At 37.9% G+C, this 18,978-nt stretch overlaps 1 protein-coding gene across 7 annotated transcripts in view; it reads left to right on the forward strand.

Moving 5' to 3' along the window:
* LOC138843052 (disintegrin and metalloproteinase domain-containing protein 32-like) overlaps positions 1-18,978 on the forward strand; it is a 145,836-nt gene that overhangs the window by 19,695 nt on the left and 107,163 nt on the right. For 5 of the 7 annotated variants that reach the window (XR_011386381.1, XM_070068586.1, XM_070068587.1 and 2 more), the window contains one exon: positions 8,809-8,870. The exons of the other annotated variants lie outside the window; for them this stretch is intronic. Coding sequence is in view for 2 of the 5 variants with exons in the window: in XM_070068586.1 (XP_069924687.1) it covers positions 8,809-8,870 (62 nt within the window). In the remaining 3 variants the exon portion in view is untranslated. The remainder of the gene's footprint in view (positions 1-8,808; positions 8,871-18,978) is intronic. 7 annotated transcript variants of the gene reach the window in all.

The raw sequence follows: 18,978 nt of genomic DNA on the forward strand, positions 1-18,978 counted from the left end.
CAGAAATTACAATGCATAATTACCAATATTTGCTAAATTACCTTAGGATTTTATAATCAAAACGCTTTACAGTCTTAAAGAATCTAGCTGAATTTCTCTATGTGTTCTGCAAATAAAAGGCATTTCATGCTAACTCTCACAGTGAAAATATAGGTAAAGGAAGTATATTAGTATCTTAATAATTATAAAGATCTTGTTTTGAGGAACTATTCCTCCAAGTACTACATAAGGAACTATTTGCATGTCAGTTCACTTTACCAGAAAATAAAGAGTCTCCAACATCTCTGTTCAGTTACCGCATTCATATTAAACTCACTGAAGAACCATTTTATTACCAGTAAAAATTTTAAACTAGTACACTATGCCACTTCAGTAACAGGGTCCTCTCTTCATCATTTCTGCTTTATACTCTTTTCCTTCTTTCCTCAGTTTATCTCTTGTTTGTTTCTCTTTCTCTCTGTCCCCTGCTTTCTCCTTTCCTCACCCTTCCCTCCCCACCGCCCTGCATAAAGCTTTAACATTTTGGAATACTTTTAGATTTATAGAAGTGGTGCAAAGATAACAACAAGAATTCCCATATAGATTTCACTCAGTTTCCTGTAATGTTACATCTTATATAACAATGTGGATTCATTTATGAAAAGATTAAAAAAAACTGAGGTGTACTACAGTTACTTAAATGATTTTATTTAGATTTCAGCAGTTTTTAAACTGGCATCCTGTTTCTGTCCCTGAATGCTATCTCAGAGACTATCCTGCATGTTTCCCCATCTCCTTTGCTCATTTTTTCGGTTCTCCTTTCTTTTCAAGATCTTGACAGTTTTGAAGATTATATATAATGACCCACAATTTATGTTTTATCTAATATATTTCATATATGGCCCTGCAGTTTATTTTTGTCTGATGTTTTCTCATGAGTAGACTGAAGTTATAAGTTTTAGTGAAAATACCATAGAGGTGAAGTGCTCTTGTTTTGTCATATCAGGAATTTCATGATATCAACTTGATTTATAGTGAATGATTTTTAACTTTCTTGTTTTCTTTTTGACCATGTACTTACCTTTAAACCACCTATCTTGTTTAATTTATACATAATCTTGGTTGCTTATTATTTGCACAGACCCTTGAATTCTTACATTTTCCATGTTTGTTTCCATTATTTTTAATATGTTTTAGCTAAGTTTCATTTTCATTGATGCTGCAGTTCTTGCTTTTCACATGTTTTACTTTGCTGGATAGAATCTCATCACTTAGGTTAATTCAGCTATGGATACTCCAACCTATTCCATCATTGTTCTAACTTGAAAATAGTACTGATAAAATCAAAGACTACTGAATTTTGGTTAGGAATCTTTTCTTGAAAATTATAGGAAACATGCAATGAATCTTAGTAAAATTTTTAAAGAAAATTGTTGGATATTTTTTCTGTAAGTTTCATTGATGTAGAATGCCTTAGTATCCCAGTGATGACAAGTTAGTAAGCATTTGCATATTGTGTATTCTTTCATAAAGTTTATGGTTTAGTTGCATGTAGATTTCTAATCCAAAGTGAATGCTCAGATTGGCTTTATATTGTGAAAATAGTATGAGTGGAGCCACGGGAGCCGCAGGGTCTGTGCGCCAGTGCAGGAAGGGGAGTGCATGTCACACAGACACCAGCGGGGAGAGTTGGGACGTCCAGGGCTCCGAGTCCACACATCGGCGCTGGAAGGGGAGGTGAGCTCAATAACCCAAGACGGGGAAAACGGGGGTCAGAATCTAGAGGGGAGCTGGAAAGTGCAGCAGACTCACTACCGGAAAGAAGAAAAAAAAAGGTTGGGGGTTTCTCTCTCCGCCAACCTTGCAAAGGTTGCAAGGCTTGAAGAATTTGCAAGAGACAAAGAGCAGGCCCCCTCTCTGGATTTACATAACAACAGGGGAGAACTAAGGAACTGAGTCACTACAATTCAGTAGCCTAGGCAACCCAGTGGGAGTCCAGAGGAGAAACAGAGCCTACACAATCTCTTTGGGTAGAAGCCAGAGACTGGAAGCTAAATACCATCAATTCTGCACAGCCATGCCGTGCGGTATTACTTACCCCCTAAATAAATAAATAAATAAATAAATAAATTAATTTAAAAAAGAGAGAGATTTACCACACATAACCTGAGGGTGTCACCTTTGCACACCCATAACCAGGAAGAACCAAGGAGAGCTCTCAGGCCACACCCATCTCAAGCCTCCAAGGCTCCTCCAACAGCAGGCAGTCCACTTAACACGGACATAGTATAAAATAAAAAAAAAAATAAAAAACGCACAGTGACGGAAGAAGAATTAACTATGCCAAGCAACAAACACAGAAATCGAGGGAACAAGATCAAAGATGACACTATGATGCCTCCAAATAAACAAAAAACCCCAAGCCAAGATTATGAAGATGATGAGATAGAAGAAATGCAAGATACGGATTTCAAAAAAAATTATGATAAGATCACTTAGAAGTTTTCAAAAGCAAATCCTTGAACTACAGAAATCCTTATTGGACAGGATTGAAAATCTCTCTCGTGAAAATGAAATTTTAAGGAAGAATAAAAATGAAACGCAGAAACTAGTAGAACAGGAAAGTGTGATAGTGAAGAGAAATCAAAATGAAATGAAGAGCTCAATAGATCAAATGACAAACACATTAGAAAGCCTTAAAAACAGAATGGGTGAAGCAGAAGAGAGAATATCGGACTTAGAAGATAGAGCACAGGAAAACATACAGTCAAACCAAAGAAAAGAAGAGGAAGTTAGAAATCTAAAAAATATTGTTGGGAATCTACAGGATACTATTAAAAAAACCAACATTCGAGTTCTAGGAGTTCCTGAAGGCATGGAGAGAGAGAAAGGATTAGAAGGCCTTTTTAGTGAGATACTAGCAGAGAACTTTCCAGGTTTGGAGAAGGACAGAGACATCGTAGTACAGGAAGCTCATAGAACCCCCAATAAACTTGACCAAAAGAGATCCTCACCATGACACGTGGTAATTAAACTTACCACAGTGAAACATAAAGAAAAGATCCTAAAATGTGCAAGAGAGAAACGTCAGATTACTCTCAGAGGATCTCCAATCAGACTCACAGCAGACTTCTCATCAGAAACACTACAGGCTAGGAGGGAATGGCGAGACATAGCACAGGTGCTAAGACAGAACAACTGCCAGCCCAGAATATTATATCCTGCCAAGCTCTCATTTGTGAATGAAGGTGAAATAAAGACCTTTCATAGCAAACAGAAATTGAAAGACTTTGTGGCCACTCGTCCGGCCCTGCAAAAGATACTTAAAGATGTGCTACACTCAGAAACACAGAAACACGGCCATCAATATGAAAGAAGGAAAGGAAGAACACCTACCAGTAAAAGAGCATGGGAAGCTCAAAGCATATACTAGAAAATATCTCCGGGAAAATGACAGGGCAAAGTCACTATGTATCAATAGTCACATTAATCATTAATGGTCTTAATTCTTCAGTTAAAAGACACCGATTGGCTGATTGGCTCAAAGAACACAACCCAACTATTTGTTGCCTACAAGAAACACATCTCTCTAACAAAGAGGCATGCAGACTGAAAGTGAAAGGTTGGAAAAAGATATTCCATGCCAACAGAAACCAAAAAAAGCAGGTGTAGCCATATTAATATCAGAGAAAATAAACTTTAATACAAAAACTGTTAAGAGAGACAAAGAGGGACACTATATAATGATTAAGGGTTCAATTCAACAGGAAGATGTAACTATTATAAATGTATATGCACCTAATTACAGGGCACCAGTCTATTTAAAAGATATGTTACGGGACTTAAAGGGAGACTTAGATTCCAATACAGTGGTACTGGGGGACTTCAATACTCCACTCTCAGAAACAGACAGATCATCCAGACAGAAGATCAACAAGGAAACAGCAGATTTAATTGACACTATTGCCCAAATGGATCTAACAGATATCTACAGAACTTTCAACCCTACATCTACCGACTTCACATTCTTCTCAGCAGTGCATGGAACCTTCTCTAGGATCTATCACATACTAGGCCATAAAGCAAGTCGCAGCAAATTTAAAAGAATTAGAATCATACCATGCAGCTTCTCAGAACACAGCGGAATGAAGCTAGAAATTAGCAACTCAGGAAACCCCAGAAAGTATGCAAACACATGGAGACTGAACAACATGCTCCTGAATGAACAATCGGTCATAGAAGAAATTAAAAGAGAAATCAAAAACTTTCTGGAAGTAAATGAAGACAACACAACATATCAAAACTTATGGGATACAGCAAAAGCAGTATTGAGAGGCAAATTTATAGCAATAGGTACCTATATCAAGAAATTGGAAAGGTACCAAATAAATGAGCTTTCAGCGCATCTCAAGGACCTAGAAAAACTGCAGCAAACCAAACCCAAATCTAGTAGGAGAAGAGAAATAATTAAAACCAGAGAAGAAATTAACAGGATTGAATCCAAAAAAACACTACAAGAAATCAGCCAAGTGAGAAGCTGGTTTTTTGAAAAAATAAACAAAATTGACACTCCATTGGCCCAACTAACTAAAAAAAGAAAAGACCCAAATCAATAAAATCAGAGATGAAAAAGGAAACGTAACAACAGACACCACAGAAATAAAAAGAATCATCAGAAATTACTACAAGGACCTGTATGCCAGCAAACAGGAAAACCTATCAGAAATGGATAGATTCCTGGACACATGCAATCTACCAAAATTGAACCAGGAAGACATCGAAAACCTAAATAGACCCATAACTGAAACAGAAATTGAAACCGTAATAAAGGCCCTCCCAACAAAGAAAAGCCCAGGACCAGATGGATTCACTGCTGAATTCTACCAGACATTTAAAGAAGAACTAATCCCATTTCTTCTCAAACTATTCAGAACAATCGAAAAAGAGGGAATCCTCCCAAATTCTTTCTATGAAGCCAGCATCACCTTAATCCCTAAGCCAGAGAAACATGCAGCACTGAAAGAAAATTATAGACCAATATCCCTGATGAACATAGACGCAAAAATCCTCAATAAAATTCTGGCCAATAGAGTACAACAACACATCAGAAAGATCATCCACCCAGACCAAGTGGGATCCATCCCTGGTATGCAGGGATGGTTCAACATTCGCAAATCAATCAGTGTGATTCACCACATTAACAGACTGCAAAAGAAAAACCATATGATTATCTCAATTGATGCAGAGAAAGCATTCGATAAAATTCAACACCCTTTCATGATGAAAACTCTAAGTAAATTGGGTATAGAAGGAACATTCTTCAATATAATCAAAGCAATTTATAAAAAACCCACGGCCAGCATCCTATTGAATGGGGAAAAGTTGGAAGCATTTCCACTGAGATCTAGCACCAGACAGGGATGCCCACTCTCCCCACTGCTATTTAACATAGTTCTGGAAGTTTTAGCCAGAGCCATCAGACAAGAAAAAGAAATTAAAGGGATACAAACTGGGAAGGGAGAACTCAAACTACCCCTCTTTGCAGACGATATGGTTCTTTACTTAGAGGATCCAAAGAACTCTACTAAGAGACTATTGGAACTCATACGGAGTTTGGCAAAGTGGCAGGATATAAAATCAATGCACAAAAATCAACAGCCTTTGTATATACAAGCAATGCCACGGCTGAGAAAGAATTGCTAAGATCAATCCCATTCACAATAGCTACAAAAACAATCAAATACCTTGGAATAAACTTAACCAAGGATGTTAAAGATCTCTATGATGAGAATTACAAAATCTTAAAGAAAGAAATAGAAGAGGATACCAAAAAATGGAAAAAATCTTCCATGCTCATGGATTGGAAGAATCAACATCATCAAAATGTCCATTCTCCAAAAGCAATTTATACATTCAATGCAATCCCAATCAAGATACCAAAGACATTCTTCTCAGATCTAGAAAAAATGATGCTGAAATTCATATGGAGGCAAAAGAGACCTCGAATAGCTAAAGCAATCTTGTACAACAAAAACAAAACCGGAGGCATCTGAATACCAGATTTCAGGACATACTACAGGGCAGTTGTAATCAAAACAGCATGGTACTGGTACAGAAACAGATGGATAGACCAATAGAACAGAATGGAAACACCAGAAATCAACCCAAACATCTACAGCTAACTTATATTTGATCAAGGATCAAAAACCAATTCCTGGAGCAAGGACAGTCTATTCAATAAATGGTGCTGGGAAAACTGGATTTCCATGTGCAGAAGCATGAAGCAAGACCCCTACCTTACACCTTACACGAAAATTCACTCAACATGGATTAAAGACCTAAATCTACGACCTGACACCATCAAGTTATTAGAGAACATTGGAGAAACCCTTCAGGATATTGGCACAGGCAAACAGTTTCTGGAAAAGACCCTGGAGGCACAGGCAGTCAAAGCCAAAATCAACTATTGGGATTGCATCAAATTGAGAAGTTTCTGTACTACAAAAGAAACAGGAGAGTGAAGAGACAACCGAGAGAATGGGACAATTATTTGCAAACTATACAACTGATAAAGGATTAATAACCAGAATCTACAAAGAGATCAAGAAACTCCACAAAAACAAAACCAACAACCCACTTAAGAGATGGGCCAAGGACCTCAATAGACATTTTTCAAAAGAGGACATCCAAATGGCCAACAGGCACATGAAAAAATGTTCAAGGTCACTAGCAATCAGGGAAATGCAAATCAAAACCACAATGAGGTTTCACCTCACCCCGGATAGAATGGCTCACATTCAGAAATCTACCAACAATAGATGCTGGAGAGGATGTGGGGAAAAAGGGACACTAACCCACTGTTGGTGGGAATGCAAACTGGTCGAGCCACTATGGAAGTCAGTCTGGAGATTCCTCAGAAACCTGAATACAACCCTACTGTTCGACCCAGCCATCCCACTCCTTGGAATTTATCCAAAGGAAATGAAATTGGCAAACAAAAAAGCGGTATGCACCCTAATGTTTATTGCAGCTCAATTCACAATAGCCAAGACCTGGAACCAACCTAAATGCCCATCAACGGTAGACTGGATAAAGAAATTATGGGATATGTACTCTTTAGAATACTATACCGCAGTAAGAAACAATGAAATCTGGTCATTTGCAACAAAATGGAGGAATCTGGAACACAACATGCTAAGTGAAGTAAGCCAGTCCCAAAGGGACAAATACCATATGTCCTCCCTGATTGGTGACAACTGACTGAAGACCAAAAAGGAAACCTCCTGAAGTGAAATGGACACTATGAGAAACAGTGACTTGATCAGCATAGCCCTGACTGTTAATGAACAACTTAATACATTATCCCTCTTAGTATTTTTTTGTGTGTTCTATTTAATATGACTGGTTTAATTCTGTAATTATCACACAGTTATTCTTAAGTGTTGAAAATTAACTGAAATGTGATCCCTGTTAAACATAAGAGTGGGAATAAGAGAGGGAAGAGATGTATAATTTGGGACATGCTCAAGCTGACTTGCCCCAAATGGTAGAGTTAGAAACATACCAGGGGATTCCAATTCAATCCCATCAAGGTGGCATGTACCAATGCCATCTCACTAGTCCAAGTGATCAATTTCAGTTCACAATTGATCATAATGAAAGGACTAAGAGTCAAAGGGAGCACATAAACAAGTCTAGTACCTGCTAACACTAACCGATAGAATAAATAAAGGGGAGAGTGATCCAACATGGGAAGCGAGATACTCAGCAGACTCATAGAATGGCGGATGTCCTAAATAGCACTCTGGCCTCAGAATCAGCCCTAAAGGCATTCGGATCTGGCTGAAAATCCATGAGAGTATTTCAGGCATGGAAAGCCAAGACACTCTGGCAAAAAGATCTCTGTGAGTGAGATCCCAGTGGAAAGAACAGGTCTTCAAAGAAAGAGGTACCTTTCTCTGAAGGGAGGAGAGAACCTCCACTTTGACTATGACCTTGTCTAAACAAGATAAGAGTCGGAGAACTCAGAGGGCTTCCATAGCCTTGGAGACTCATGACTGGAGCATAGGGAGATTACTGATGCCATAGACAGGAGTGTCAATTTGGAAAGTCAACAACAGGAGTCACTGTACACTTACTCCTCATGTAGGATCTTTGTCCTTAATGTGCTGTACATTGAGAGTTAATGCTATAACGAGTACTCAAACAGTATATTTCACTTTGTGTTTCTATGGGGGTGCAAACTGTTGAAATCTTTACTTAATGTATACTAAACTGATCTTCTGTAAAAAAAAAAAAAAAGAAAGAAAGAAATTTTCAATTCCCAACTTGACTCTCACTGGGATTAAACATGACAATAGGTCTGATCTGATTTCATCATCATTTAAAAAAATCATCTATTATTATTCACTTTATGTTTCTGTGTGGGAGCAAACTGTTGAAATCTTTACTTAATGTATGCTAAGCTGATCTTCTGTATATTAAGATAATCAAAAATGAATCTTGATGTGAATGGAAGGGGAGAGGGAGTGGGAAAGGGGAGATTTGCGGGTGGGAGGGATGGTTTGGGGGGGGAAGCCATTGTAATCCATAAGTCGTACTTTGGAAATTTATATTCATTAAATAAAAGTTAAAAAAAAAAAGAAAATAGTACGAGTGAATCATATAATCAAATGTTAAAAATTTTAAATATCTTGTTGCAAATTGTAAAATCACGTGTATTCTGAGACATTTTCATTAAGACTTTTAAACCATTACTTCAAGATATGTATATTATTGTTTTGCTTATATTAAATTTGTTTTCACTCTGAGTTTTTCTGGATCCTCTAGGAACACATATCCTATATTATTCCAATTGATGAGAAACTGTATACTGCACACCTTAAGCAAAGGTAATTTTTATTCCTTTGTTTTGAATTTTATTTTAATGAGCTGTTTACTCATAATGACAGAACAGAATATGAAAGTAGTAAATATACTGATTATTAACAATGTAGGTATCTTAGATTACCAGCCACTTCCCTGTGATTTAATTAATTCTTTGGTCTAATGCTTCATGTAGTCTTTTGTGAATTAAGGTTAGGAATTTGAAAACTACACTTACTCCTGAAAACTGAGCTATAAGATGTTATGTTGGTAGGACCTGCAGGACTCCCTGCATAATGGGGGTGTGGTGTCATAGTAAGTAAACATATAACTGATTCTATCACATTGGCTATTATCAGAGAGATGGGATTACCATGAAGATATAAAATATATATAGCAATTTTATATAGCAATTTATTTTGCACTGCTATGGGTCTAGTGAATAATTTATTGAAAATAGCATTAGCTATATGCTGCCCTTTAGAAAATTGAGAAAATCATTTTCTTGAGGTTTAATTCTTTGATGGAAACCTAGTTAAGAAAGGCTGGCTAGGTAGAATTCGTGACAATGAAGAAGAGTTTCAGTTAAATTTTGGGAATGGGACTTGATTGCATGGTATTAGGGAGAGGTAATTTAAGAAAATTAGAAGTAGGAAGTATATATACTTACTCAAAAACACCTGGCAGAAAACGAAGAAAGAGGAGGCTTTCATTAAAACATAAGTTTTTTCAGGATTCTGAGGAATCTCCAGACTGACTTCCATAGTGGCTTTACCAGTTTGCATTCCCACCAACAGTGGGTTAGTGTCCCTTTTCCCCCACATACTTGCCAGCATCTGTTGTTGGTAGATTTCTGTGTGAGCCATTCTGACTGGGGTGAGGTGAAACCTCACTGTAGATTTGATTTGTACTTCCTTGATTGCTAGTGATCCTGAACATTTTTTCATGTGTCTGTTGGCCATTTGGATGTCCTCTTTTGAAAATGTCTATTGAGGTCCTTGGCCGATCTCTTGAGTGGGTTGTTTGTTTTGTTTTTGTGGAGTTTCTTGATCTCTTTGTAGATTCTGGTTATCAACCCTTTATCTGTTGCATAGTTTGCAAATATTTTTTTCCCATTCTACTGGTTGCCTCTTTACTTTCCTGTTTCTTTCACAGTACAGAAACTTCTCAATTTGATGCAATCCCAAATGTTAATTTTGGCTTTGACTGCCTGTGCTTCTGCAGTATTTTCCAAGAATTCTTTGCCAGTACCTATATCTTGCAGGGTTTCTCCAATGTTCTCTAATAATATGATGGTTTCGGGTCATAGATTTAGGTCTTTAATCGATGTTGAGTGGATTTTTGTGTAAGATGAAAGTAGGGGTCTTGCTTCATGCTTCTGCATGTGCAAATCCAGTTTTCCCAGCACCATTTATTAAATAGACTGTCCTTGCTCCAGGAATTGGTTTTGGATCCTTGATAAAATATAAGTTGGCTGTAGATGTTTGGACTGATTTGTAGTGTTTCTATTCTGTTCCATTGGTCAGATAGATACATCTGTTTCTGCCCAGCCATCCCACTCCTTGGTATTTACCCAAAGGTAATTAAATTGGCAAACAAAAAAGCTATCTGCACCTTAATGTTTAATGCAGCTCAATTCACAATAGCTAAGACCTGGAATCAGAACAAATGCCCATCAACAGTAGACTGGATAAAGAAATTATGGGACCTGTACTCTATAGAATACTATACAGCAGTCAAAAACAATGAAATCCTGTCATTTGCAACAAAATAGAGGAATCTGGAACACATCATGCAGAGTGAAATGAGCCAGTCCCAAAGGGACAAATATCATATATTCTCCCTGATCAGTGACAACTAACCGAGCACCAAAAAGAAAACCTGTTGAAATGAAATGGACACTATGAGAAAGAGTGACTTGATCAGCCCTTGTCCTGTTGATGTACAACTTAATACTTTATTCCTTTAGTTATTTTTTTTTTGTTCTACTTAATACTATTGTTGAACACTGTAATTAACACAAAATAATTCTTAGGTGTTTAAATTTAACTGAAAAGTGATCTCTGTTAAATATAAGAGTGGGAATAAGAGAGAGAGGAGATGTACAATTTGGGACATGCTCAAGCTGACTTGCCCCAAATGGTAGAGTTAGAAACGTGCCAGGGCATTCCAATTCAATCCCATCAAGGTGGCATGTACCAATGCTATCTCACTTTTCCAAGTGATCAATTTCAGTACACAATTGATCATAAAGATAGGTCTAAGAGTCAAAGGGATCACATAAACAAGAGTAGTGTCTGCTAATACTAACTGATAGAATCAAAAAGAGAGAGAATGATCCAACATGGGAAGCGGGATACACAGCAGACTCATAGAGTGGAAGATGTCCTAAACAGCACTCTGGCCTCAGAATCAGCCCCAAAGGCATTTGAATCTGGCTGAAGAGCCCATGAGAGTATTTTAGGCATGGAAAGCCAAGACACTCTGGCAAAAAAAAAGAAGATCTAAATGAAAGATCTCTGCGAGTGGGATCCCGATCCCAGTAGAAAAAATGGGCCATCAAAGAAGGAGGTACCTTTCTCTGAATGGAGGAGAGAACCTCCACTTTGACTATGACCTTGTCTAAATAAGATCAACTAACTGAGCACCAAAGGGGAAACTTGTTGAAGTGAAATGGACACTATGAGAAACAGTGACTTGATCAGCTCTTGTCCTGACGGTTGATGTACAATGTAATACTTTATCCATTTTAGTATTTTTTTTGTTCTAGTACCATTGGTTGAACTCTGTAATTAACACACAATTATTCTTAGGTGTTTAAATTTTAACTGAAAAGTGATCCCTCTTAGTAATTTGGAAAACATTATGTTGAGTGAAATAAACCAATCCCAAAGGGACAAATACCACTTGTTCTCCTTGATAGGTGACAACTAACTGAGCACCAAAAAGGAAACCTGTTAAAGTGATGTGAACACTATGAGAAATGGTGACTTTATCAGCCCTCACCCTGACTGTTGATGAGCAGCTTAATATGTTATCCCTCTTAGTATTTTTTTTGTTCTACTTAATACTTTTGGTTGAATACTGTAATCAATACACAATTCTTCTTAAGTGCTGAAACTTAACTGAAAAGTGATCGCTGTTAAATATAAGAGTGGGAATAAGAGAGGGAAGAGATGTACAATGCGGGACATGCTCAAGCTGATTTACCTCAAACGGTAGCGTTAGAAACATACCAGGGGATTCGAATTCAATCCCATCGAGGTGGCATGTACCAATGCCATCTCACTAGTCCCAGTGATTAATTTTTGTTCACAATTGATCGTAATGATAGGACTAAGAACCAAAGGGATCACATAAACAAGAATAGTGTCTGCAAATACTAACTGATAGAATCAAAAAGGGAGAGAATGATCCAACATGGGAAGTGAGATACACAGCAGACCCATAGAATGGCAGATGTCCTGAACAACACTCTGGCCTAATAATCAGCCCTTAAGGCATGCGGATCTAGCTGAAATGCCCATGAGAGTATTTCAGGCATGGAAAGCCAAGACACTCTGGGGGGAAAAAAATCCTAAATGAAAGATCTCCACGAGTGAGATCCCAGTGGAAAGAATGGGTCATCAAAGAAAGAGGTACCTTTCTCTGAAGGGAGGAGAGAACTTCCACTTTGACCATGGCCTTGTCTAAATATGATCAGAGTCAGAGAACTCAAAAGGCTTCCATAGGCTTGGCAGCTCATGACAAGAGCCTAGGGTGATTACTGATGCCATAAACAAGAGTGTCAATTTGTTAAGTCAACAACAGGAGTCACTGTGCACTTACTTCTCATGTAGGATCTTTGTCCTTAGTGTGCTGTACATTGAGATTTAATGCTATAACGAGTACTCAAACAGTATATTTCACTTTGTGTTTCTGTGTGGGTGCAAACTGTTGAAATCTTTACTTAATGTATACTAAACTGATCTTCTGTAAAAAAAAAAAAAAAGAAAAAAAAGAAAAAAAAAAGAAATTATCAATTCCCAACTTGACTCTCACTGGGATTAAACATGACAATGGGTCTGATCTGATTTCATCATCATATAAAAAATCATCTATTATTTTTCACTTTATGTTTCTGTGTGGGAGCAAACTGTTGAAATCTTTACTTAATGTAAACTAAACTGATCTTCTGTATATTAAGAGAATCGAAAATGAATCTTGATGTGAATGGAAGGGGAGAGGGATTGGGAAAGGGGATGGTTGCGGGTGGGAGGGATGGTATGGGGGGGAAGCCATTGTAATCCATAAGCTGTACTTTGGAAATTTATATTCATTAAATAAAATTTTAAAAAATAGAAATAAATGAAGATATATTTACAATATATTAAAAATACTTGGGAATAAATTTTTAAAGTTTATTTGGGAGTGATGGATGGATTGAGAGAGGAAGAGATGGAGGAATAGAGAGTCTCCCACATGCTGATTCATTCCCAAATGCTCACAATTCCTGGGATTGTGTCATCCTAGAACCAGTAGCCAAGAACTCAATCCAGGTCTCCCACATATTGGGAGGAATCCAAGTGCTTGATCAATCACTACTTCTTGCATTAACAAGAAGTTGAAATCAAGAGCTGGAGCTGGATATCAAACCCCAGTTTCCAGTATTTAACATAGCCTTTTTAACTACTAGGGTAAACACCCACCGCAATTAGAGATCAACTAACCAAGGAGTTAAAATCTGTAAGCTATAAAGCATTTAAGAAGGTCTAAATAAATTAAAATATGATCATCTTCATGTATTGGGAGGATTAATATTGTTAAAATGCTCCTGCTACCTAAAGTGATCAATAGATTTGATACAATCCAAATCAAAATTCCAATAACATTTTTTCACAGAGAAAAAAAAAGCAATCCTAAAATTCATAAGGATCTAACAGAGATTCTGAATAGTCAAAATAATCTTGAGCCAAAAAGAACAAAGCTGGAGGCTTCACATTACTTGAATGCAAAAGAGACTAAAGATCCAAGATGGCTGAATAGAGAGAAGTAACACTGACCTCAACTCCAGAAAGATATCAGAAAAACAAGGGAAGGACCATGTTCCAATGGTACCTATTAATACAAATTTTCAGTGTAGAGAGGGTAAAAAAAGAAGAGAGTCTCCATGGGGCAGGGAGGAGAGAGACCAATGGCTGCATGTGGCAAATGACTTCTACAAAGATATGGCTGGCGCTCAGCTGGGAAATGCCATCATCCCAGGAAAAGGTGTGAGGAGACACTATGGCTCCTGCCCTTGGCAGCTTTGATTTTAGGAAAATCCCACAGTCTCCACTGCTGTTTAGTCTAGCCTGGGAATTTGAAAGGGCTTTGGGTGACTACTTTGCTCTATGAAAAGAGGCCATGTTGCTTCCAAATAATCAGACTGAACTGATGTGGAATTGCAGCTGAATTTGTAAACAGTGGTAAACTTTGCTTTGAAATGGTCAGTTCTCAGGGATCCTGCTGTATGCTGTGACTGTGAGAGTTCTGGTCAAAGGCCATGGAACTGAGATGGATGCAGATTGTAACTGGATTGCAGTGCACACACTCAGTCTGCAGAAATTCAGAGCCCACTTTGTGCTGGGGACAGAGCTTGCAGAGGCCTTGAGGGAGAAAATGTGGAATGGGTCAGTATTCTGTATGGCACATACAATTAACAGGGTAGAGTACATTAAAAACCACGAACTCATTCTGGGTGAGGAATCAGCTGGTTTATCTTGGCCATACAATGGCTAAGACTGTGAACACATTAGCCGCCTCCAACATCACCTTCCTTACTCATTCTAAGTAGAAGTGCTACAACACACCCAAATTTTATGTTACCCTGGAATGTTGCCACTCCTGCAAACAGTGGCCAGACCTCTCTGGCCCCTCCAAAAATACATGCTTCAAACTCCAGTGTAAACCTCAGGGACTCCATTGAGCCACAGAGACACATTTCTGAAAAAAAAAAATCTTTCAATAAAAAAAATCCTCCAGAGGAAATAGTAACAAGTGATACCCCAGAAGCATAACACCAACAAACAAACATAAGAAAAATTAACAAGAAAGGCAATATGGTTCCCCTAAAGGAACATAATAACATTAATATTGGACTGTTAAGAAGTGGGGATTGATGTTTACTGAGATTGAATCAATAATAAAGAGCCTTCCAAAAGAGAAAAGCTCAGGACCTGATGGCTTTACTGATGAATTCTACAAAGCTTTTAAGAAGGAACTAAAAATGAAAGAGAACACTTCCAAATCCATTCCATTCCATCACCTTAATTCCAAACCAGGGAAAGAAAATAAAAAATGAAATGTAGACCAAGATCCCTGATCATAGATGCAAAAATCCTCAATAAAATGCTAACTAATTGGATCCAACAACACATTAAAAATATCACCCACCCAGGCCAAGTGGAATTTATCCCAGAGATGGCCCAACATATGCAAATGAATAAACCTGATATATCACTCTACAACTAAGGAGTAATATAAAAGGATAAGCCATGTGATTATCACAATAGAAGAAGAGACAGCATTTGAATACATTATTGTATGATAAAACATTTTAGAATTGTGTATAAAAAGAATATACTTCAGCACAAGCTAATATATGACAGTTCCACAGTCAGGATAATATTGAATATGTAAAAGCCAGAATCATTTGCGTTAAATCAAGAATGAGCAAAGGATGCCCACTCTCCTCATTACTATTCAATATAGTTTTGGGGGTTTTAGCCATAGCCATTAGGCAAGAAAATGAAATCAAAGAGATATAAAATGGAAAGGATAAATTAGTTTATTTCTGTTTGCAGATGACATGATTCTTTATATGGGAAACCAAATGAATCCACTAAGATGCTATTAGATACTCATAGAAGAGTATTTTTGAAAAGTTGCAGAATACAAAATTAACACATAAAAATTAACAGTTTTTTTTAAAGATTTAGGTTTCTTTACTTGAAAGGGAGAGATGGAGGGAGGGAGGAGGAGGAGAAGGAGGAGAGAGAGAGAGGGAGGGAGAAGAGAGAGAGAATCAGTAAGAATCTTCCATCAGTTGGGTCATTCCCTAAATGGCCACAACAGCTGCAGTTGGGCCTGGCTGAAGCCAGCTTGGTGCTTCTTCTAGATCTCCCATGTGGATGCATGGGCCCAAGTGCTTGGGCTGTCTTCCTCTCCTTTCTCAGGCTCATTAGCAGGGAGCTGGATTGGAAATGTAGCAGCTGGATTCCAAAAATGCCCATATAGGATGCTGGCGCTGCAATTGGTGGCTTTATTTACTGTGCAACAGCACTGGCCCAGCAATCCTAAAAAATTAAACAAACCCAGAGGCATGACACCAACAGATTTCAAGACATATTACAGAGTTGCCATTGCAAGAAGTGGCTTAAATCACTAAGTCACAATGCTGGTTCTATCTGAGAAAAAGCTTGTAAGATCAGTTCTATTCACAATAGCTACAATAAAGTTTAAATATCTTGGGATACATTTAACCAAGGATGTGAAAGATTTCTAAAATGATCATTAGGAAACCTTATTGAAAGAAATAGAAGACACAAAAATGGGAAAATCTCCCATGTTCAGGGATCCCAAGTAATAATATCATCAAAATGTTCTAGCCAAAGCAATTTACAGATGCAATATGATCCTAATGAAAATACCATGGGCATTCTTCAGAGATCAAGAAAAAAATCCTAAAATTCATATGGAATTTTAATTTTAAGTATCTTTTAAAAAATTTATGTGTTTATTTGAAAGTCAGAATTACAAAGATATCTTGAAACTACTGGTTTACTCCCAAATGGCTGCATTGGTTGGAGCTAGGCAGATCTGAAGCCAGGAGCCAGGAGCTTCTATGTCTCCAATGTGGGTGCAGCAGTCCAAGGGTTTGTGCTATCTTCCTCTACTTTCTCACATGCATTAGCAGGGAGCTGAATCAGAAGTGGAGTAGCTAGGAATCAAACTGGTACCCATATGGGATGCGGGCACTGCAGGTGGAGGTTTTACCCAATGTGCCACAGCACTGGCCCAACAATCTTAAATAATAAAACAAAACTGGAGACATCACACCACCAGATTTCAGGACAAACTACAGAGCTATAATTGTCAAAACATCTTGGTACTGGCACAAAAATAGAGATGTACATCAACAGAAAATAATAGAAGCCCCGGAAATTAATCCATGTACTGCAACAAACTAATCTTTGACAAACAAGCTAAAATCACTGCCTGGAGAAAAAGTCTCTTCAACAAACTGTATTGGATAAATTGGATTACCACATCTGCAAGACACTGCCTTAGGCACTGACTTCTTGGATAAGACCCCAGGAGTACAGGCAATAAAAGCATAAGTTGACAAATGAGATTACATCAAGCTAAGCAGTTTGTGCACAGGGGAAAAAAAGTGAAGATGCAATTGACAGAATGGAAGGAAATATTTACACATTTTGCATCTGATAAAGGATTAATAGCCAGAATATATAGGGACCTCAAGATACTGAACAACAAAAGAACTAATCCTGTTAAGAAATGGGCAAAGGATGAAGTATAAACTGCCAACAGACACATGAAAAATTGCTTAGGATCATTAGCCACCTAGTAAATGCAAATAAAAACCACAAATTATGTATTGCCTCACCCTCGCCCTAGTTAGTTGGTTATCATCCCCTCCCCCAAATAACAAATGCTAGTGAGGGTTTGGAGAAAAAGTTATACTGCTCTGTTTATGGCATCATAAACTGGTACAACCATTATTGGAAGACATTATGGAGATTCCTCAGAAAACTAAAAATAGATCTACTGTATGACCCAGCTGCTCTACTCTTGGGAATATAGCCTAAGGAAAAGAAATTAGCATATGTGGGGCTGGCCCTGTGGCATAGTTGGGGAAACGTCTGCATGTGGTGCCGGCAAACGATATGAACCACGGTTTGAGTCACAGCTGCTCCACTTCCAATCCAGCTCCCTGCTAATGTGCCTGGGAAAGCAGAGGAAGATGGCTAAAGTTCATGGGCCCCTGCACCAACTTGGGAGACCCATAGGAAGCTCCTGGTTCCTGGCTTCAGAACTGCCCAACTCCATCTGTTAGGGCCATTTTGGGGAGGGAAAGAGAAGATAGAAGATATCTCTTTCTATCTCTGCTTCTCTCTCTCTTTTTATTTATCTTTCAAATAAGTAAATAAATAAATCTTGAAAGAAATAAGCATATGAAAGTTACTGGCACTATGATGTTTATAGAAGCCCAATTCATAATAACTAAGCTAGGTCTTCATCAGATGGTGACTTGATGAAGAAAATATGTTATATGCACAAAATGAATATTACTGAGCCATAAATAGTGAAATCTTGACATTTGCAGTCAAATAGATGCAGCTGGAGATGATTATGCTATTCGATTTAAGCCAAGCTCCAAAAGACAAATACCACATTTTCCCTATTTGTGGTAGTTAGTATATACAGAGATGATAAAAATTGTGTGGATGTCAGATCATGTGATATCTCGTTATAAATATTGCTGGGGTTGTCATTGGCGAAGCAGGATGAACCACCATCTGCAGTGCCAGCAACTCATATGTGCACTGGTTTGAGTCCCGGGTGCTTCATTTTCAATCCAGCTCCATTCTAATGTACCTGTGAAAGCAGTGGAAGATGGCCCAAATCCTTGGGCCCTTTCACCCACCTGGGAGACCTGGATGAAGCTCCTGGCTCCTGATTTGGCCTGGCCCTGTCCTGGCCATTGCGGCCATTTGGGGGAGTAAAACAGCAGATGGAAGATATCTCTGTCTCTCTCTGTCTTTCCCTTTTGTAATTTTATTTCAAATAAAATAAATAAATATATAAATATTGCTTCAGTGAGTCATAACATGCAAATGGCAATACACTCTCATTTCACGTGTTCAAAAGAGAAGTGGATTGGTGGGAATAGTGAGGACTGTTGGAATACCAGTAATGCTTTGTTCTTAACTAGAGTCAAGGATATTATTGTGAACAAATGACAAAAGAAGTTTCATTATTTCTGTACTTATGTGCATTTCTTGCTAAGAAGAGAAAACAACCTATAATTAAATGTCATAAAAACAGTTAGAGATGATTGAAGAATCTGGAAAAGAAACCAGGAAGAATTGG

This window comes from Oryctolagus cuniculus, chromosome 2 (assembly GCF_964237555.1).
Source record: "Oryctolagus cuniculus chromosome 2, mOryCun1.1, whole genome shotgun sequence".
Classification (NCBI taxonomy): Eukaryota; Metazoa; Chordata; class Mammalia; order Lagomorpha; family Leporidae; genus Oryctolagus; species Oryctolagus cuniculus.